The sequence below is a fragment of the Podarcis melisellensis genome, assembly GCF_964234715.1.
Source record: "Podarcis melisellensis genome assembly, chromosome: 8".
Classification (NCBI taxonomy): Eukaryota; Metazoa; Chordata; class Lepidosauria; order Squamata; family Lacertidae; genus Podarcis; species Podarcis melisellensis.
Window position 1 is genome coordinate 35,276,870 of NC_138540.1, and position 22,828 is coordinate 35,299,697.

Here is a 22,828-nt window from a genome sequence, read left to right on the forward strand (position 1 = left end):
TGTTTTCACAGCGGCCAACCAGGTGCCTGTGAGAAGCCCATTGGAAAAATAAATATTGAACGTAATAGCACTTTCTTCTGAGGTTTCCAGTAACTGGTATTCAGAAGCATTGCTGCCTCCCAACTGTGAAGGCAGAGCATTGCCATCATGGCTAGTAGCCATTGGCTGCCTTTCCCTCCATGAATTTGTCTAATGTTCTTTAAAAGCTGTCCAAGTTGGTGGCCATCACAGCCTTCTGTAGAAGCGAGTCCCACAGTTTAACTATGTGCTGTGTGAAGAAGTCCTTTATTTTATTTGGCCTGAAACTCCCCGCATTCAGCTTCATTGAGTGCCCATGAGTTTTCTAGCGTTAGGAGAGACGGAGAAGAACTTTTCTCTGTCCACTTTCTCCATGCCATGCATAATGTTACAAACATCTGCAACATTGTCTCTCACTTGCCTTTTCTGTTAACTAAACATTCCCAAATGCTGGAACCTTTCCTCACCAGGGAGTTAATCCATCCAAGAGAGCCACTAGGTTTCTACCTGGCTCTATAAAGTTCCTGAGTGGCCTGAATCCTTGGTCTGAGCAACTTGGTTCTCGGGCACAGTCGGAACTGCTTGTGGGCTGCCCATCCCTGACTCCCTGCACACCACCAGACCTGACACCTGGAAGAGAGGCCTTATTGTGTTGTCTGTGGACAGTTTGCCGTCACCTTATTCGAGCCTTGGGTGTTCTTGCCACCTTCACTGTCTCTGTTTCTTTTCTCTTCCTGATTCTTTTTTTAATGTTGTCTTGACAAACATGAGGCTTTGCAGCCGCGGTTCCTCGCCTTTATTTGTTCTTAATAGGCATTTCTGAAAGTATTGTAGCTGCCCCTGTATTTAATGCAAAGGAATATGCTGTTTGTTGTGAGTCCGGGTTCTGCAATAACAGACTGTGACGGCTCCTGCAGCGCTGTAAGATGAATAGTTTTGCTTTTGGAAAGGGCCGGATGACAAATGCAGGCAAGTAATGCCTAGGAACAGAAGCAGAAGGCCTGGATAATGTCTGGGTGAATTAACAACAGGGGAGAAGAAATAATGACTACAGTTTTCCAGGTGTTGTATTGATTGTGCTAGCTAGCTTGGGATGCTGGGCGGGGGAGTGGCAGTGAGTGTGAGGGCAGGGGATCCACAAGAAAAGAGGCGGGTGGAGAAGGGTTAAGCACTCCTTCCTACCTGCTGATTTTCCTTGTAAATTCTATCCTTTCCCTCCCACACCAAAAGGCGGGAAGGGGGTGAAGCATACTTTCCTGCCCGCTGGCTCTCCCTTGCAAATGTCACCCTCCTACAACACCCCTTAGCCGGCTTTAGTATGGGAGAAATAATAAGTAGGAAGGAGTGCTTAACCCTTTTCCACCCGCCTCTTTCTGTTCACAGTCCCTGCCCTCTCTCATGTAGTGTCCCTAGTTTGCTAGTGCAGTCAGCAGTGTTCTAAGCTAGCTTTTGTGTTAGCAGCAAACTGGAAGTTGGAAATTCTGTCTTTATTGATGAACTTGTTGCTCCCTTCGAAATTCTTTCAGTGCTGTTACTTAATTTTAAACATTCTTACTGGAACAATGTTTGATAACGTAACCCCTGGTGGTGCTATATTTTTGAATGAGGGATATGGAATACTAGTTTACATGTTCCATCCTACCTAGGGAGCCCCTCATAAATTTGAGGCCAGTGGATTTGCCAAATGTTGACTCTAGGCTTTGGACAATTAATTGGACCTTCTCCCTTCCCACTGGCTGCTCCTCCTTGTCATCATTGCCAATTTCTGCTTGCTTGCCATACACAGAGCCAATGGTGTGGCAGGTAGTGGCATCTACTGCTCCACCTACATCAGCACTGTTGTCAAGGGTGTAGTGATAAGAAGGGGGAAAGCAGGTTGCAGTGGTGATGGGGGCTCTTGTCCAGGGGTGTATGGTAAGGTTACCAGATTTTTTTCAATGAATCCGGGGACACTTTTCAACTTCAATGGATTTTGTATGGGGACTTATTTGTAAATCTGGGGACTGTCCCCGGGAAATGGGGACGTCTGGTAACCTTAGTGTATGGAGCAGATCCAGGGGACTCTTGTTAGTGGGGGGTGGTGTCAGTCGGACTCCTGCTAGGGTCTGGGCTCTTGGAAGATGCCCAACAGTGCCAGTCCTGGTGCTGTCCTGGGTCTGTTGCATACTTTGCTTTGTGCTGTTTTTTTAAGTGGTGGGGGTGGGGGGGTAGAGCAGCTGAGTGAGCTGGACTTGCGGCAGTGGGGTCAGTTAAGTAGTGCAGATGAACTGTGGAAGTTTGATGAGTAAGGGGAGGGGGGCTTTGGCAAGGAGTAAGGCTTTGAGGAGGGAAGCTGGCAAGCGAAGCCAGCAGGGGGGTCAGCTATTAATTGCTCAATATTTTTTCCTGTCTTTCTTAGCGGCAACGTCCAAGTACAATACTTATTTTTCTGTTTTAATCTAATCTATCTCAGATTCCCACCCTATCCATTGATGTGAAATCAGAATGTTTGCAAACACGTTAACATCTCAGAGGGAGCCGGTTAGCAATAAAATGTTGGCAGGCACCTATGCGCATAAACTGGCACATGCAACTATTATTTAAATATGTATTCTATTTTATTTTTTATTATTTTGGTGATACATATTCTTTTGTTTGCCCATGTGAGAGAGACCACTCTAAGGATGGCAGAAGTGCAAAGGGAACGCAAGGAGGGTCCCTGAGGAAGAAGAGCCAAGGGACATAGAACCCAGAACTGTTGCTGGATTCTTCTTCTGCCTGTTGAGTTACAGTTGGTTTTCTTCAGCAGTGGTGTTTCAGGAGCGAAACAGGGCTTACTACTTTTAGCAGAAATTTTGGAGGCTGCCGTAGGGGATGATGGCTTTGTTGTTGTTGCATGCACTTTGTGTTTCTTCTGTGATCCTTTCGGGCTACTATACCGCAGCTTGTATAAGTTACCATAAGCTCAGAAACCTCCAGAAGACTGTAGCCGCTTCTGCGACCAATAGCTACAGGTCCTTGCAGATAGTCCTCCTTTCAATACTGTCATCCAGTGCTGCTTGCTCATTTATCTTCCAGCAGTGCTGGCTTCTTCTGGTAGAAGAAAGGAATGAGGAAGTCACTGGAACTTTATTTCTCTACTGTTTGTAGATCCCAGGCCCTGTAACAGAATGCGTAAGTGAGCAGAGGTGGCAGGCAGTGGCGCTCAGCGAGTTGAAAGAAGGCACTCACTACAGTTACCTATTCATGTTGATTCTGACAACTGCCACTACAGTCACCAGGATGCTTCCAAATGGGCGGTGGAGAGTTCACACTGCTACATGAACCAGATCTAGGGTTCTTAATGTTATGGATTATAATAAAATCATTGTTGTTTCATTTATGTTTGCTGTTTGATTGGGATCTACCTTAATTCTGAAGAGAGAGTACAAAAATGCATGGTATGGAGTACATACATAAGTACACTTTGGAGAAAATACCGGTAATTACAATTACAGTATTGCGGTAGTCTCTCCCCCCACCCCCCAATTGAAAATATTTGCCTATACAATACATGCTTATTTACCTGGGGGTAAGTCCCTCTGTACTCTGTAGAACTTGCTTCTGAGTAAATGTGAGTAAGATTGGACTGCAAACCTTTTAAAAGCATTAGCTAACTGAATAGCCACAGGGACATCATGTTTATTTAACACTGTTAATTGTTCTTCTGCTTTAATAGTTAATTATAGAATTAATTGTCTAAGGCCGTGGTATCACTGACTGATCTAACCCCTGTGGAATTTGATAGGAAATGTAATCATCCTTAACTATGAATTAGAATCTTCCCTTTCTGGCTTCGGCCTCTCACCCTGTTTCCCCTTTTTAATATTATGAATCTGGCCAGTGCCTGATTTACATCTGGGTCTTCGACTCATAGAATCATAGAATCATAGAGTTGGAAGAGACCACACGGGCCATCGAGTCCAACCCCCTGCCAAGCAGGAAACACCATCAGAGCACTCCTGACATATGGTTGTCAAGCCTCTACTTAAAGACCTCCAAAGAAGGAGACTCCACCACACTCCTTGGCAGCAAATTCCACTGTCGAACAGCTCTTACTGTCAGGAAGTTCTTCTTAATGTTTAGGTGGAATCTTCTTTCTTGTAGTTTGGAACCATTGCTCCGTGTACGCTTCTCTGGAGCAGCAGAAAACAACCTTTCTCCCTCCTCTATGTGACATCCTTTTATATATTTAAACATGGCTATAATATCACCCCTTAACCTCCTCTTCTCCAGGCTAAACATGCCCAGCTCCCTTAGCCGTTCCTCATAAGGCATCGTTTCCAGGCCTTTGACCATTTTGGTTGCCCTCCTCTGGACACGTTCCAGTTTGTTTGAGACTCCTTGCCTCAAACAAGGGAAGCCTGTTCAAACTTTCTGTGGGTGGGGAGTAGCCTTTTCTTTTGGTCTTGTTACAGCAAACACAGACATCTCCTGGCAGCAGTCACTGCATCAGGTTGCAGCAGGGGAGAAGGGATGCAGGGCCACTTCATCAGCGCTGCTGAGAGATCAGCACATCCCTTTCTCAAACTTTTCTACCCTTCCCCAGCTGGTTAGTAGAAGAATTTGCAGCTAAGACCTTGAAGCTGAGTTTGTGTGTTTCCTCCTCCATTCCAGTGCATTTCCCTTTTGTGCTGTGTTTTTAGATTACAATCCCAAGGGCAAGTACTTTCTCTTTTTTTTTTTTTGCTAGTAAGTTATTCTCAGATACTTTTATTGTGCTTTAATGACTAACCAGTTTATTCCATTTAGCTTTTACCAACACAATATGTAAATTTACCACCATGTACTGTTGGAAACCATTTGGATGCTTCTGAAATACCAGTTCCTGGAAACGACAGGAAGGGGGAGAGGGCTCTTGCGCTTGGGTCTTGCTTGCGGGTTTCCCACAGGCATCCGGTTGGCCACTGTGGGGACAGGATGCTGGACTAGAGGGACCATTGGCCCGACACAGCCAGGCTCTTGCATTCTTATGTTAAACTGTCTGGAGGGACTTTAAAGGATGTGTTTGTTTTATATTAAAGACAAAGCCCAAGTCTTACAATGGGAGAGTTTTTTCTCCTGTGCCAATTTCTGTTCTTGAGGGACCTGCATAGTGTGTGTTTCTGCTGTGCCAGGGCAGTAACTTCTTTGCAGCTGAATGGAGCTCCCTCAACCTCTTCTGCTGTTTCGCTTGGGGGGGGAGAGTCTAGGCTTGTAAACAGCACTGGCATGCCCATAACACCTGCCAGATTTGCATATCATCCTCTCTTGGCTCAAGCCTGCAGTGTGGAGTTGGCACAGGAACTGTGGAGAAGCAGGGTTAGTGTTTTGATTGCACGCCAGAGCTAGATACTGAAATAGGCAGCGGGACCGGATCCAGTAATTGTTGGCCTCGGATCAATGAAAACTGTCGTTAGGCCAGTAAATCGTGTGGTATGTAGGCTTAGTTCTATATATCATCTTCAGGCTGGTGTCACCCTGACTCCAGTACGAGAACATTATCAACATATCATCAAGTCTGCCAGGAGCTCTTTTCTTACTTTTTGCCTCTTTGATTTGCATCCGCTCTCTTCTTAAATTTCACATAGGTCAGTTTTGACAGCTCGCTGGAGGAGCAGCATTCCAGGGGGGTGGGGGTGGGGAGTGGACTGCTTCCCTCTCCTTGCCTCTTAGGTTTGAAACAGATCCATCTGGGGCAAGAGGAGGAGACTTAATTTAGCACCAAACGGCCATGTTTGAACTTGAGGGGCCATAGTGTCAGGACTCCAAAGAGTGTGGGTTGGAGGCAGGGTTTCAGGAGAGTCACCCGGGAGAGGGGACCACTGATTTATGGGGTTTGCAGGGCAGGAGCCAGGGAAAAGGGAAGAGGCAGGGCAGTCCGAGATAGAAGAAGGTGTTCCAGGTGTAGCAGAAGAAGAAGGGGGCTGTTCAGCCGACAGATAGGTCAATAGATTCCCCACTTTCCCCTGCCCTGCTGTCTCCTAGAACCAGGAGGGGATTCAAGCAGGAAGAGCAGCAGCAACTACTATGCAGGAGAAGTCTCAGGTTATGGGTGAACCTATATCAGAAGAGGTGATATAAGCCAACAGTGGGGTCTCCCTGTTGCTGCAACTGCTTCATAGCTCGTAGACCTTTGGGCAGTTACCTAGAGGCTAGAAGTGTGTGTGTTTATCCAGAGTACTGTGGAAGCTGCTGTAAGCGCTTTTCTTGTCAATAAGGAGTTAACTATCAGAAATGTGCCTTTCTTGGGTAGGGAGGGCCAAGAAAACATAGTTAATTTATATGTTCTGGCATCTACTGAGACTCGCTGTGTGGCATGACATCATTGCACGGTACATTTTTCCACTTATGGCTTATGTCACTGGCTGCCACAGGCTTGGACAAGGGGACTCAAAGGTCATGCCATATCATGCAACAGAGAGAATCAGTGTGGTGTAATGGTTAGAGTGCTGGGCTAGGACTTTGGAGACCAGGGTTCAAATCCCCACTCTGCCATGAATCCCACTGGGTGATCTTAGGCCTTTCTCTGTCTCTCTGTCTCTTTGTCTCTGTCTAACCTACCTCACTGGGCTGTTGTGAAGATAAATTGGAGAGTGGGGAGAAGTGTGTATGCTGCCTTGAGCTCTTGAGAAAAGGTGGAATATAAACAAACATTTTTTGCTGTGGTCCAGGGGCAGCCAAACTGATGCTCTCCAGAGAGACATGGTCCATAGGGATTCCTACCACCAAGGAGGGGTGACAGCCCAAGCAAGGTGAGGCCAGGTTACCTAGGATGGCAGGGCTGGAGTCAGCACCTAGAAAGGAGATCAAGGTGTAATAAGTTCAGGACCATGGATAGTGCAGTGAGGTCAGATGCCCAAGTTATCTCATTGAGGGCCTGGAGCGTCTGTCTGAGGTTTATAGCAGGGCTTGGTAGTCCTTGACTGGATTCTTCACCCCCTGAGTGCTGCCTCCTGGTCTGTTAAAGGGCCAGTAGCTTTCCCTGCAGCCATTGATTCCTTTGTAGTTATTGGGTTCTCAGCTGTGGGTATCTCTCCTCAAAGTATTCTTATTCTCACTTCATTTATGAATCTCTTCCTACAAAGCATCTCAAACTGATATTCCATGCAGATGTTGAATGCCAATGAGGACAGGAAAATAGTGGCCACCCCGAGAAGGGTACTGTGGTCAATGGTATCAACATCTGCTGAGAGATCAAGTAATAACAACAGAGTCCTATTCTGAGTTCTTGTGCAGACGGTGGACTCATCATCTGAAACTGGTGTCAGAGATGTCTTCTCAGGGAAGTGGGCTCTGCTACCCACAGACCCACATGGAGAGGACCACAGAGTAGATCCATCTTATTAGAGCTGTGGCTGCTGAAGGACTCCGTGGTCTGGGAGCCATGGCGCCAATGTTGTTGAACTCCAACTCCCATCAACCCAAGCCAGCATGGCCAAAGGTCAAGGATGAAGGAAGCTGTAGTTGGTGGACCCTGCATTGTGTGCCTCTATGCAAGACAACATGAGGGCAAACTGGGCAAGCAGCTGCCATTTCCAGTGCCTACCATCACATCTGGCCCTTCCTGACAACCTCTGGCTTGTTCTGAAGCAAAGTCTACCAGCAATTAAAGCCTTTTACTACAGAGGTTTTGCTACAGAGAGGCAAAAGTTTCCAGTCAATGCTAACGTTTTTAAAAACAAACTCAACCCTCTCCAAAATGTAGGCTTCTGTGGAGATCCCTCACTTGCCAAATCCCCATGTTTTAAATAAAAGCTTGTATTGCAGTTACATGACCACAGAAAGCATTTCAAACCAGTAAACCACTTAATCAGATTGGAACTGTGTGAACTGCAAAAACAGACAAGCCAGCATGAGGTGGGTTGTTTGTTCCTTTTAACACACACACTTCTTCTTCTTCTTCTTCTTCTTCTTCTTCTTATTATTATTATTATCACAATCCTCGTGATCTGTTTTCTGCTTGAGCCCAACCTACCACAAGCCTACTCAAGTTGGTGAGAGTAGGCCCTAAACCGGGGAAGGGGGTGGTGGGAAACCTCAGGCTGAGGGCGAAATGAGACCTTCTGATCATCTGTGTCTGGCTCTCTGGACTTTGCTCAGGCCGCACTCCTCACTGGCACTGCTTTGCACCACAAATGTTTTCAGCTGGATGGACTGTTTATTTGAACTGAAAGACCTCCTCTCGCTTGCCTGTATGCAGGATAGAGAGGTGTGTGTGTGCAGAAAACAGCTGTACAAATGTAAAATTTATGCTTGTTGCTCCACCCACTTTTGTCTCTGGCCCCAGCCACCACTAGCATGCAGCCTTGAAAGGACAACCAGAGGGAAATGTGGCCCTTGGAGTAAAATATTGTCTTCTACGTTGGGCATAGTCTGTTGCGTTCCTCCCCTGAGCTGAAGGCCAGCCAGTGGAGGAGGATGGCTGAACTGAAGAGGTGGGTGAAGGACAGGTAAAAGGGCACCAAGTAAGGGCCCATGATGCAGGAACCTTGTTTAAATCTTGACAGATGGTCTACGCTTAAATACCTCCAGCAGAGAGAGGGGAGTGGAAAGAGGGAGACCGCCACCCTGTGAAGCAGTCAAGCAGCTTCCACCATTAGGAAGGTTTCTCTTAAAAGTTTGGCTGAAATCTGCTTCCTTGCAATTTCCGCCCATTAGTTCTAGGCCAATCTTCTGGAGCCGCAGAGAAACAAGTCTCCTCCATATAAAGAATAAGATTCCCCATTGGCTCATCCCTTGGAAGGAATGTTTGGTAACTTTATAGTAGTAGTGGGACAAAAGAAGGAATCTTCTTTGTACACTACTGCAGTGTCCCAGATTATAGTGCTTGCTTCTAAAGGATGCCTCATTCATATTTGCTTTGAAGTCATACCTACATCTTGTTGTCTGTGTCTCTTTGACTGTAGACTGATGACTCCAGTTCACCTAAATTTCTCACTCACTCACTCACTCACTCACTCACTCACACACTCTAAAATGGAAAGTTTCCAACACACTCTTTTGGCCGTGAGACAAAGTACAGGTTCCCAAAGCAGAAACAAGGAGAGAAAACACTTGACATTCCCTGGACTCGTAGACGGAGGGCAAAGTGAGTGCTTGTCCAATCTGTTGAGCGCTTAATGACGTTCATTAGCCTAATACACAGCAGGCAGAAGTGCCCTCGTGCCTTTGATCACTCAAGTGGTCCTTCCAGTAAAGACTTTGGGAGCCAAAAACAGGCTCTTTCATCATAGGGGCTTTTCCCTGGCTTCTGTACTGATCAGAGGCACAGATGCTCATCCCAGTGGAGAGATAGAAAAGGAAGGGGATGTTCTGGTCTATGAGTTGTTTTAACCAACTGAGCTTATATAGGTGGTTGATTCAGGGCAATGATTTTCAATCCACATCTCCATCCCCCCTCCCCATCGTTGGGTGTAGGTATAATTTTATTTTTATTAAAACGTTTCTATCCTCATGGTGCAAAAACCACCAGGGCATCTTGCACTGTTTAAAATAACAGTATAATAAAAGCAGTGCAAAACAGTCTACCAAGGATTCCCAGGATCAGCAGCGAAAGCCTAATATAATGTGTTTTCTGCCACAAACGGGAAAAGCTTGCAGAAATGAGCATTCAAGATATTTGCCAGAGTTTCCCAGCTCACTGTCTGAAGGTGTATCTTCAGTATAATTTATGGAGATAATTTGTTCTGGATTAGTATACTCCTTAATGCTCTTCAACAACCCTACTTGCAGTTTTTGGGTGCCGTGAGCACGCTGTGATTTTTTAGCAGCTATTCATAGGGAATGAATGGAAAATACAACATATTGGGTTGATAGTGTCATTGTATGGTTTAGTCACCAGGTGGCACTGAACTTAATTGTATGTGGGTAGAGTCAGACGCAAACCCCTCCCAATAAGCCCTTTTCTAACAATGCTATATATAACGTTGTGTCGTTTTGCAGGTTGGGAGGGTGAAATGATGGCCACCACGAGAAGCCCCACAAGTGGGGTGGCAAAATGAGAGGCACAAGTTTAGGTTAGCCGTAGTTTCACGACAGGTTCCAGAATTTTTGGGACACAAATTTGCGTAAAGCTTGCGTTTGCTAATATATATGTACAAATGCAAATTTGGAAATCATTGCTACAGTTTACACAGGACCTGACAGCCCTTTGAATAGTGAGTGCCTTCAAAGAGAGGGCTGTTCTTTGTAAAATAGGACACATAGCCACTCTAGAGGATGGGAAGGTTGGACATTTGTTACTGCTCCAAGACTAGCAGAGGCCCTGCCAGCCTAACATGGTTGTCATTTCCATGTTTGCAGCCTAAGAATTCTCAGCCTGTTCCAGGTCAGGATCCCCCACCGAAAGTGTTGTGCCCAAGAGCCCACCTTAAAAGCCAGCACTGCATAGTTGTTCAGAGACAGCCTTTACACACCAGGTGCCTTCCAGAAGTTTCAGACTACAATTCCTATTGGCCCCAGCCAGCTTCCTAGGGGCATCTGGTTGGCCACTATGAGAACAGGATCCTGGACTAGCTGGGCCATTGGCCTGGTCCAGAAAGGCTCTTCTTACATTTTACGGGAACTGCATTCTAAAAAATATGGAGCCAGGGGTAATCAACATAGCATCTTCCAGAAGTTGTTGGACTCAAACCACCATCATCCTTGGCCAGCGCAGCACAATGGAAAGGGATGGTAGGCGTTTTAGTCCAACAGCATCAGGAGGGTTCCACGTTGGCTTCTCATCATGATCTGCAAAGGCTGTAGCTCAGGTGTAGAGCCATCTACCTTGCATGCAGAAGGTACCATGTTCAATCCCTAGCCTCTCTAGGTAGAGCTGGGAGAGTTCCCTGCTTAAAACCAGGGAGAGCTGTTGCCAGTTGGTATAGACAATACTGAGATAGATAGACCAGTGGTCTAACTCAGATAGCTGCCTTATATTAAGTCCTTGTGGATGTTGCCAGGTTGGCAAAAGCTATTCTAAGCATTGATCACACCCATCTTCCAATTCTGGTTGATCCTTTCCAGGTTTCATATCCAAGGAAATTAGTTTTCCTTTCTTTCCACTTTGCGCCCTACTTATTTTGTTTTACTTTTTGTGGCTGTCCTCCTCCCTCCCACCTCCTTTCAGCAACTTGATTGATCCTCTCCCCTTCTCCTGCCCCCCTCCAAGCCCCTCCTCAATTCTCCACATTGCTGGCTGCATATAGAACCCCCTGCTTAGCTTTAGCTGAGAGAAAATCAACTGCTCACAATTTCCCTCTGACAGCTCATACGAGAGCAAACATTTCCAAAGAGCTGAGAGTGTAGAAATTCAATCAGCGGCAGGAGAAGAAGACGAAGAAGAGGGGGGAAAACCCTACTGTGTTGCTCAGCTTTGCTTAGTGCTACAGCTCCCTGCTGGGCAGCAAAGCAATCCAGTTACAATAAATCCTTAAGAGCGAAGTCATTTGGGTAAAAGGAAAAACAAAAGCTGGTTTATACAAACTGATTGAAGTCAGGCCCTACCCCCCCTTCCCCAACTTCCCAATGAAAAAGGGAGTCAAGGCGCCGACTTCCTTGATAATTTAAAGAGGAGATTGGCTCCTTTCATCTTCCTTTAAGGGCGGGGCTCTTAATGTTGTGTTTGTTCAGGAACGTGAAGACTTTTCAAGTGAAGTTAAATGTCGCCACTTTGATGTCGGGAAGTGTTGTTGGCGCTCGCTCGCATTTAGGGAAGCGATGAGTAGGAACAGCGTTTCTCAAACTTCATGAAATTTGCACTGCGGCCCCTAAAACTTTCCTCCCATTGTCTCCTTCTGTGCTATCCTAAGTGGAAGAATCTCATTGGCTATACCTGTTTGGCTCCTCCAGTTGCTTCTCTTCTTGTCCTCCTGCCTCCTGTGCACCAGCCTCTTTCCATGCTTAGCATCCTCATTATCTTTTGGCTTTTTGCTGTGCTGCCGCCATCCAGAGCATTGGCTACGTGGCAATGCCCGTAGCTCCGTGGCAGGGCATTTGCTTAGCATTCAGAGGGTCCCATGTTCCATTCCCAGCATCTCCCAACTAGGCTTAGGAATATCCCTCTCTGAAACCCTGGAGCACCATTGTCTGTCAGCGTAGATCAGCCTTCCCCAATCAGGTGGCCCTCTAGATGCTTTAGGCCAGGCATAGGCAACCTCAGCATTCCAGATGTTTTGGGACTACGACTCCCATGATCCCTAGCTAACAGTGGTTAGGGATGATGGGAATTGTAGTCCCAAAACATCTGGAGGGCCGAGGTTGCCTATGCCTGCTTTAGACCATTGCTGTCTGAAAGGTAGGGGGGTGGCTCCTTATATACAAAACCCAGCAAATTTGAAAAGCAAGCCTTATGTCCGGTTGTATCATTAAGTGGTAAACAACCTGAGCTGGCCCATTGGTTCCTCCTACCCCCCCCCATGCTGAAAAGGTGTCAATGATGCAAACAGAGATGAGAGCAAGGACCATGTGTTGTGGTGCTTGAAAGATTTTAAATCGCCTGAAGGAAAGTCCATTTTTTTTATTCTTCTCATCCTCAGTTCTGAGAAACAACACTGCATCTTCAGCTCTTCTGAGGAGAGGAGAGTTTCTGATGTACATTCCTCAACAAAAGTGACACTTTATAATTAAAGGATTTTTAGTCACTTTGTTAACCGATCAATTGAATTTGAATAAAATATGCACGGACGTGGCCTGACCTTTTTATTTTTAGAGCTTTTTGAGGAGGTACTGAAAGAAATCTATCCTGACTTGGAACTGAATACAGTGGTAGCTCGGGTTAAGTACTTAATTTGTTCCGGAGGTCCGTTCTTAACCTGAAACTGTTCTTAACCTGAAACACCACTTTAGCTAATGGGGCCTCCTGCTGCCGCTGTGCCGCCAGAGCATGATTTCTGTTCTCATCCTGAAGCAAAGTTCTTAACCTGAAGCACTATTCCTGGGTTAGCGGAGTCTGCAACCTGAAGCATATGTAACCTGAAGCGTATGTAACCCGAGGTACCATTGTAAATAAAAGTGGCTGTTCTTTGGTAGAAGGAATGGGTGCTTTTTTGTAGCATTGCCCCTATGTATAATTACAAGGGGGGCGGGAGCTGGAAAAGCAAAATAGAGAGACAAGCATGTCCTCAGCTCACTGCCTCACTGATAAAAACTGGTATCCACCAATTACCGTATTTTTCGCCCCATAGGACGCACCGGCCCATAGGACGCACCTAGTTTTTTTTGGGGGGGGGATAAAGAAAAAAAAATATTTCCCTCCCAGGCGCGGGGCTGGGGCGGGGGACACCCGAGCTTCCCCCAACCCCAGCCCCCAGAACAGGCAGCTCTCCGCAAGCCTTGGGAGACCGGCGCGACTTCCCGCCGGGCTCCCACGCTTGCGGATATCTGCCTGAAGCCCAAACCAGGTCGGGGAACAGCGGGGTGGCGGCGCTCCGCCTCCCTGCTGTCCCCGGAGCTTGTGGGGCTGGTGGCGGGGAGAAGTGCGCTCTCGCTCTCCAGGCTTCAGCGAAAGCCTGCATTCGCCCCATAGGATGCACACACATTTCCCCTTCATTTTTAGAGGGGAAAAAGTGCACCCTATAGGGTGAAAAATACGGTAATCAACTGTAGCTTTAGCTGATTAATCTGTTCAACCAGCTAAAGCTTGAAGCCCTTTGAGACACACACACAAATTGACCAAAAAGAACAGGAGAACTCGGTATGGATACTTGCTGGATGGGTGATGTAATGAATATATATCTTCACATAACAGTTTCTCTGCTTGTAATTGTGATTGCAACTGGTTGACAGTTTCCAGTCACAGGTTTACTTCCAAAGTGAGCCCCACTCAAAAAAAAGGAATAAATTATACACTCAAAGAACAAGCACTTAAAAAAAAGCCTTTGCAACCTGAGAAAAGAGAGAATGCATGTACTTTCGTAAACTAAGAGAATCAATTTAAAATAAAAATAAAAATCAGGCACTAAATAGCAATATGCTATTTCTGAAAGGATTATATTCCACATTCAGAAACATTATGGTACTTAATGTCAACCTTTTATGAAAATGGATGTCCTGATGTCACATGAGAAGAAAGCACTTTGTCACTTAAGACAATTTTATTTGTTGTGGTTGTTAAATTGATTACCTGCCCTTCACCAGCAGGCCTCAGGGCATGTTCCCACAATTTAAAATTCAATATTAAAACAAATATTGACAAAAAATTTAAAAATACACAGGAATATATGGAGGGTCCTATGTCAAGATAATGCTTCCCTCTTAGGCAAGGAGCAAACTCATCAAAGGGAAGAAAATCCAGAAAGGGATGTGCTTATCACCACACTTTGGGGAACATATATCTGAAGCAAGGATGGGGAACTTTGTAGCCTCTTTGATGTTGCTGGACCACAACTCCCATTATCTACCACACCATTGACCATGCTGACTGGGGCTGATGAGAGTTAACTATCTGATTGGCCGCAAATTTTCCCATCTCATACCTAATGTATCAAATAACGCACCATATTTCCATAATCAGACCATAGGTTTCCAAGCAGTTATTTGTGGTGGTGGTGTAGTATGAGATTATTCCTGCTTTTTGATGCTCCTATGTCATTCTTCACTCAAAATGACAGATGAAACAGTCATCAACAAGAGTGGAGAAGTGGCCCTGTTACCGCTTAGATGAGCTTTACTTAATAGACTTGGCAGTTGTTGTTGACCTTGTCTCTTATTAGATACTTTGAAATTTCTGTGACATTTCTTGTAAAAAATAAGGAAAAAAGAAAGCACCGAATGCATTTTGATGTCTCAAATTTCAACCCAGGAAGCTTGTTCCGCCTCCTCAACTTTAAGCAGGAGTATTTGTGGATTGGGCAGAGAGAAAGAGGGTTGGTTCAGCTGCTACGAGTTGGTGAGATATTAAGATCCGTTGATAGACAGTTTATATGGAATAGCCTTTAGATGCTTTTTGCCCACATGTTCCTTTGACCACCACTCTTCCTGCTATGGCCTTAATGGCTAAGATGGATGCTTTGTGATTGTGGAGAGGCATCAGTGGGGCAGAGCTTGGGCTGTAATTAGTTTTCTCTCTTTCCTGCCTCCCCCAACACTCTTATTTGGGTCTTTTATATCTGTACAAATATAGGACAGGCGCCAAGTCTGAAGGATGCTGCTGATCGAGGTGGTGCGAGATGCAGAACCCTACTGTTTCAAACTCTGTGATCAGAGATGTCTTGATCTTGCAGACCTCGCACAGGCAAGCCTCCCACCGATTTCAAGGGCAGATTGGCCAGCGTCTGAACAGGAAGAAAAGGATGAAAGTTCTGCCCGGCCATGCAGTTTGATACCCCCCACTGGGAAACTGATGTAATCTTTATTTTTCTTCTCCCTACCCCCTAAAGCCCTGTCAGCAGCTCTTGGTGATTTCTGGGACTGGTTTTGGACCAAACAGAAAAGCAGACTGCTGCTGTCCATCTTTTAAAAGCACCAGAATTCTCTGCAAGTCTTACTTTAGTTCTTTTTTTTTCCCTAGGGACAGCAGCCCCACAAGTTTTAGCTGTTGTTGGCCTTTGTTTGGGGCTGCAGTAACCCTGACATTTCCTGTCTTCTTTGGCAACATGCAGAGGTCTTTAAAAAGTGGATTGGACCAGGGCTGGGAGATGCTCAGAAGTGGCAAGAACCTTTCTTCCAAGTGCCTCAAAACTCTCTACAAGGAGAGAGAACAATTCACAGAGTTGGAGTGAGTATTGCAGGCCATTGACTCCAACAGTAGGAAGTGTCATGACATAGTGACAGAGCATCAGCCTTGCATTCAGGAGGCTGCAGGTTCAATCCCTGACATCTCCAGGTAGTGCTGGAAGAATTTTTTTTGCCTGAAATGCTGGAGAGTGACTGCCAGCCAGTGTACACAGTGCTGAGGTAGATAGGCCAATGGTCTGACTCAATATAAAGCGGCTCTCTGTGCCAGAATGCACCTTTTGATATGCAATCCTTTGTGCATTTACTCAGAAGTGAGTCCCATTGTGTTCAGTGTGGCTTACTCCCAGTTAAGTAACAGAACAAAAGTGAACCTTTAAATGGCGTAATTAAATTACTGAGGGGGTGAAGAGAGAGATTTTGAGAACTACGTTGTGCGAGGCACGTACTTAACCTATCTTAACACAGATTACTTTCTTCTCAACAGTCTTTAACCACTGTTAGTCAGTGAGGATTTTGTCAACTCTCATGCCAGTCTTTGCCAGCGGATCGCAAGTATGGAACCCGAGTGCAATCGTTTTAATTACAGGTTAAATAACTTGGAATATGAGTGGTAGCATTTTGTGTGTGTGTGTGTGTGTGTGTGTGTGTGTGGTGCAGAGCTTTACATGGATGGCAGGGCGGGCCCAGGGTGGGCAAGGTGAGGTGGGAAGGTCCACAGGGGCAGCAGATCCAGCCTCCAGTGAATCCAGCCTCACCCTCTTCTGCTTCCATGGTGGCAGCAGCAACTGTGGTGTGCTCCTTGGAGACTGGATTTGCCGCCTCCTCGGCAGCCCCCACTCAATGCCACCTCTGCAGCAGCCTCTTGGTGAATAGGAGGCATTGCTGGTCTCCTCCCTCCCTTGTTCCCAATATAAGACTTTACTCACCCATTCTTCCCTGACGGAGAGGGGGAGCCTTTTGTGGTACTGCTCAGTGCTGGCCCTGATGAATGGTGTGAAAGTAGCCAGACTCCAACAATATATGGAGGGCCACTAGTTCCCCATCCTGATGGTAAGGGTAAAGCATATGCTTTACTTACTTTACTTACTTACTTATAGGGGTTATATTCTGTGCAAACATTTGGCCTTTCTCCCCACTCTCCACCCCAGTACCTCACATGTTCCCTGAACTACATAAATTCTTGGAATATATTAGTTGTAATGAGTTATGTGGGCATGGTTTCCCCCCTCCCCTTCTTCTTTGAAACTTCATGGCATTAACATCTGTTAGCTTTTAAGAGAGCAGAGATGCAGAAAACAGGGCTGGTGGTGGAGGGGGAACCGGGGTGGAGAGCAGGAGCAAAGATATTAAATTCTCTAGTAGGAAGTCTTGGTTTCAAAGTCTGAGGGTGGGGAGTTGGGATCGGCTAAACTTTTTTGTGTTTTAATGTGGTTCCTTTTAAGAAAATGCAGATAGCAGACCAGTCCTTGTATTGAAAAACGCTCTCTCTCTCTCTCTCTCTCTCTGTATGTATGTATGCGCGCGCGCTGAATTGCTGGCTTGAAAAAACTTTGGAGAATCTTTTAAGAGGAAGCCTGGCACAATGCAGTTGTTCCAGGAATGCTCTAGCAGAAATAAGAGTTCCTTAATTTTGAAGGGGGCCAGCTGAAATGGGTCGTTTCGAACAAGAGAGCTTCTATAGAACACACTATGTTGTTTAGGCATTCATACATGGAAGTTTTAACCCAACTGAACATCTTGACCAGGGCTGCCTCCAAGTCTGCTGGAGCCCTCTGTGTCCCTCCAGTGGGCCATCATGCTGGAATTTCACTGTTGGTCTCCTCCTCCTCCTCCTGGTAGCCATGGTCTATCTTGGCAGACATTTCCATTGGCTTTTCTCCTCTGACTGGCATTGGACAGCTGCCATTTTAATTTCCACACAGTTACTCTGGTGAAGCTGAATGCTGGAAGATTCAGGACAGATAAAAGAAAGTACTGTACTTCCTCATTCAGGGCATAGTTAAACCCTGGAATTCACTTTCACAGGAGGCAATGATGGCTGCCAGCTTGGATGGCTTTAGAAGAGGACTGGGCAAAATCATGGAGGAGAGGGCTATCAATGGCTACTAGAGCCACAATGCTTGCTGTATGTTCGGCCTCCACGGTCAGAGACAGTAATGCTTCTTAATACCATTTGCTAGAAACTGCAGGAGGAGAGAGTGCTCTTTTGCTCAGGTCCTGCTTGCAGGCTTTAAATTGAAGTGTCTGGTTGGCCATTGTGAGAACAGGATGCTGGACCGGATGTGCCATTGGCCTGATCCAGCAGGCTCTTCTTATGTTCTTATGTAGTGTCTCTGGGACACATCATCATTTCCCAGAAAGGTGGCCAGCTTTAGGTGATCCAGATTTAATTATTTGTGTAAAGATAGGGAGTAGGGAAATATCAGTTGCAACCCTTGGCACTGGAGCACCTCCCTGGGAATGCCATATGTTGGCACTTTGCCCAACAAGGGACCCACATGATAGCCTTTGGATCTGTATGCAGATGCCCTTCAGTGTAAGTCACTGGATTTCAGGTTGATGCATTGCCCTTCAAACTGTTTTCTGACCCCACCCGTCCAGGCTGGCCATTGGATCTTTCAGGGCAGGAAGAATTATGAAAGAGCTTCCTGGTTCACTTAAGTTTTCCTGGGCATTGAAGAACCAGTGGCTTTCCAGAGAACGTTGGCATGGCCACTTTGTTGAGGATGCTGGGAGTTATAGTCTGGCAACATCTGGAAGGTACTAGATTCCTCATCCCTTCCGTATCCTTTGGTCCAGACTTGTAAGCTTGCTCTCGGATCCTGCATCTTGCTTTGCCCTTTGGTCTTGATTCCTGGCACTAATTCTCTGACACCATGCCTGTCTCGTCTCAGATCGTTGCCTCTGGCTCAGCTCTGCTGTAACATTTGTCCCAGTAATGCACGCTTGTTGTAACTAGAAAATGGGGGTTCACAACTTGTCAAAAAACCTGTGATCTCCTTTCAGTATCTCCTGGTGGAATGATTCATTCCACCCAAGGGCTGTAGCTAATGGGTAGAGCATCTGCTTTGCATGAAAAATGTCCCAGAATGCCCTTGGGTTCTCCAGTTAGAGTTGAGAGAAAACCCTGTCAGAAATGCTGGAGAGATGCTGGAAGTTGGTGTAAATAATACTGAGCTAAGCGGACTAGCTAGGTACAAGGTAGCTTGCTATGTAATTATTTACGTAGTTTCTATCCCACTTGCCTTCTGTGAAACTCATAGTACCCTGATCAGACATTGACCCAGATCCATTGCTGCAACTTTCACATTTAGATGTTATAAAAGAGGGCTTCAGACGTTTGTGGCAGGTGTTTGGAGGCAGTTAGGGCAAAACAGAAAAGGGTGCGCCTCCACTGCCCCCCCATCTCCTCCTTCACCCCCTGCTGCTACCCTACCACCACCTAAGGCAGTCCAGGGAAGCCCCAGCACACTGAAGGGGGCGGGGGGGGTGGGCAGTGAAGGAGAAGGAAGAGGTAGGCCACAAGTGTGGGAGGTGGTGAGCAGAATAATCCTGCCCCCATCTACTGCCCCTCCCAGCTGATATTCAGAGAACATGTCAGCGGGACATGTGGGCCAGTGGCTCTCCAAAGCTTCAGACCAGATGTCTTTCCCAGCCCTACCCTGGGGATGCCAGGGATTAAACCTGGGACTTTCTGCATGCAAAGCTGATACTCTGGCCCTGAGCTGCGGCCCTTCCTCAATAGTGTCTTGTCTGTAAAAAAACAAAACAAAACACCATAGTAGTGAAATCTGGAATTCAAGCGTGGCTGTTTAGCTCCTTTCGTGCCAGTATAGCTTTTGTCTTCTCCATCCTTTTCGTCTCAGCTTTCTCTCCCATCGGCTCAGGGCAGCTGCCTTGCATATTTCTGAATGTAGGAGGGGAGGGGTAGGAGAGGGGGAAAATACTCTATGTCTTTTCAAGTTATTGATGTTCCTATTTCATGCTGGGATCACCCTTGGTCTGGATGGGTCGAACAAGCTGATGATGTCAAGATTTTTGTGTGTGGAGGGGGGTTATATTCCCTCCTTCTCTACTCCCCCCCCCCCCGTGCAGCTTCCTGTCCTATTGAAATCCTGAGCTTCTCTGGAAAGGAGGGTGTTGACATACCTGGGCTTGCAGATTGGGGACAGGAACTCCAGGAGTGGGAGAAAGGGAGGGCGGATATTGCTGCCTGTGGAATGCAAAGCCATCTGTTCAACCAGCACCCTCTGCTGACAGATTTATGGAGCAATGTTATCCTGCCCCATGGAGGTTGCACACCTGTGTTTCGTTGCAAGGGAGGGGGGAACCAGGGCTAAACAGCATTTGCAAAGGCTTGTCCCCTTACAGGGGCGAAGGGAACAGGATATATCCTTGCAGCCTACCAACAGTATGATGTGAGAATAGATCGCACCTGCCGGGTCTGACCAAGATTAGAACTAACGTGTGCTGCACATTGTGGCCAGTCACTTAATGCTGCCAAGAGAAGCCTGGATAAGCAGTTGCGTTATCCTCCCAAGTTCTACTGTTGCTCTGCCCACCCAGTCTCCACTTCATCTGTTTCCCCATCCCACTCCTGGTCTGGCAAATCTGCAAATGCTACTAGGGCAATAGCCAAATATTGACCTTCTCTGCATGACTCTCCAGGTGTGATTCCTACCCTCCCCCCCCCCCCCGCCTTCCAGGCAGGTACCTGTAGTACCCAGTTGTTTTGGACTCCCCTCCAGTCTCGGCTGGCCTGCCTTCCATTCCTTGGCCCAGGCCTCTTGCCACTGGCATTTCAGCTCTGGCTCCATTCCACTAGGGCTCTTTGATCAATGCCAGCACTGTTTGCTTCTGGCTGCGTCCAGTGTAGGCAGAACATCTCTCTCTTGCCCTCGTACTGTTCCCCCTCTTCTGCTAGCTTGCTTTTAACAGGTGGGGCGACCCGGAAGCCTTCCCCAATCCTCTCGGTCTCTTCCACCCCCCCAGCTCAGTGGAGAGAGGGCCCGGATTCCTGTTTTTGATTATCTTATGTGAAAAATCACATTGAGATGGTGGTTTAGATGGCAATTAATAAATCAAGGGTAATAATCATAATACAGTCTTTTTAAAAGGCTGAAGACAGGTGGATTGTGCAGAAATTACTTTGCTGTTTATTTCAGAATGTTGCTGAATAGTGTGTTGTGGGTGGCAGCTTCCTAATGTTGCCTAGGGGCCCTGATTCAGGGAAATTTAAGTTTGGCAGTGTAACCTAATACATGTCTATTCAGAAGTAAATCAGTGAGTTCACAGGGGCTTATCATTCCCAGGCGAATAGCACTGCAGCCTAAGCCCCATTAGTTTTGATGGAACCTTAGTGCAACTTGTTTCCCTCTGGATCCGGGCCTTGGTGCATCTTCATAAAGAGGGTGCCGGGTTAATTTATCAATGGCAGCATATGGGCCCATGCAGCTTCTCACTCCATTAATAAATAAACATTTCCTCCTTATGGTTCTTAGCATAATAGTAGCATATATTGTCTGGCTGCCCGCACAGCCCTATTAAATAAATGTCTGTCTATCAGAGATAATGCATGCCATAATCAGACTGGCATGAAGGAGCAAATTTAATTGACAGCTGATGACTTCTAGCTGTCTAGCTGTGTCACTGAAATTTACAAAGGCTGCCACGGTCTTTTTAGGGGGGGAGGGTATTCAGTTAGTGGGCCACTAATATACATGCATTGCTGCTCTTGCAAAGTCAGTCAAACCACTGCTTGGAAGTTGTGGTTATAAAAAATCTGAGGAGGGGGGGGGAAAGGGGGGAAATAAATAAATACAAAAAGTCTGAATTGTCAAAAATTATGAGCTTGCTACCTACATGAACTTAAAGCAATGCAAAAAGTGATAAGCAAGAGCTCTGTGGTTTTGTTTTTTTAAAAAGTACATAAAAACCATGTGATGGTTAAAAACATATTGCTTAAATTGGCATATTAGTTGTATGGAGAAATGCAGATGGGCTGTTTGCATTAATATTACTATTTCGAATGGAGTCTTATAATAGTATACTATAAACAGTGGTTTCAATTAGCATGGTTCTTCATGCTGGGTGTGTTCGTAGAAATTCAGAGTGTGAAGTAATGAGACCACATCTGCACTATGCATTTAAAGCTGTATCTTACCACTTTAAACAGTTAATTGCTTTCCCCAAATCATGGGAAGTGGTTTAACAATAAATCTTCCCAGGGAACTCTGGGAATTTCAGCTTTGTGAGTAGGGTAGAGGTCTGCTTACAACTCTCGGCACCCTTGTGTGTATATAGCATTAGCCACAATCCATATCTATCCTGTAGCCACATTCATACTATACATTTAAAGCACTATGATGCCAACTTAAAACAGTCACAGCTTCTCCCAAAGAATCCTGGGAGCTGTTGTTTGTTAATGATGCCATGAGTTGTTGAGGGACCCTTATTCCCCTTGCAGAGCTACAATTTCCAGAGTGGTTAAAAAAATTCCTCTTCACAGGGAATTCTGGGATCTGTAGCTCCTTGAGAGGAATTGAGACTCTCATAACAACTCCCAGCCCCCTTAACAAACTACACTTCCCAAGATTCTTTGGAGGAAGCCATGGCTGACTAGAGTGGTATGATACTGCTTTAAATGGATGGCTTGGATGGGGCCCACGTCTCAAGTATCAAAGGCCAGGGTAAAGTGCTCTGTCTTTAGCATTCAATGAAAGCTGTATAATGAAGGTGCTAGATCAGGGTTCAGCAAACTTTTTCAGCAGGGGGCTGGTCCACTATCCCTCAGACCTTGTAGGGGGCTGGACTATATTTTTTTGGGGGGGGGATGAACGAATTCCTATGCCCCACAAATAACCCTGAGATGCATTTTAAATAAAAACACACATTCAAGTCATGTAAAAACACGCTGATTCCTGGACCGTCCGTGGGCTGAATTTAGAAGGTGATTGGGCTGGATCCGGACTTATTTTGCCTACTCATGTGCTAGAATGCTTCACTGTGGGGAGGGAATTCCACAACCTTTTGTGTGTGGCGTTGTCATTTTAAACCGTGTGTTTGGTTTTATAAATGCATTTTTAAAAACTGTTATTATACATGGAGCTGTTTTATATATGTTTTTATTGTAAATTGCTTTGGGGTGCCTTAT

At 46.1% G+C, this 22,828-nt stretch overlaps 1 protein-coding gene across 3 annotated transcripts in view; it reads left to right on the forward strand.

Annotated features, from left to right (window-relative positions):
• The window catches only part of NKD1 (NKD inhibitor of WNT signaling pathway 1), a 120,786-nt gene that overhangs the window by 46,352 nt on the left and 51,606 nt on the right, over window positions 1-22,828 (forward strand). Inside the window, exon 1 of one of the 3 annotated variants that reach the window (XM_081924081.1) lies at window positions 22,294-22,364. The exons of the other annotated variants lie outside the window; for them this stretch is intronic. Coding sequence (XP_081780207.1) covers window positions 22,323-22,364 — 42 coding nt within the window. The 5' untranslated portion in view covers window positions 22,294-22,322. Of the gene's footprint in view, window positions 1-22,293; window positions 22,365-22,828 lie in introns of those variants that run through there. 3 annotated transcript variants of the gene reach the window in all.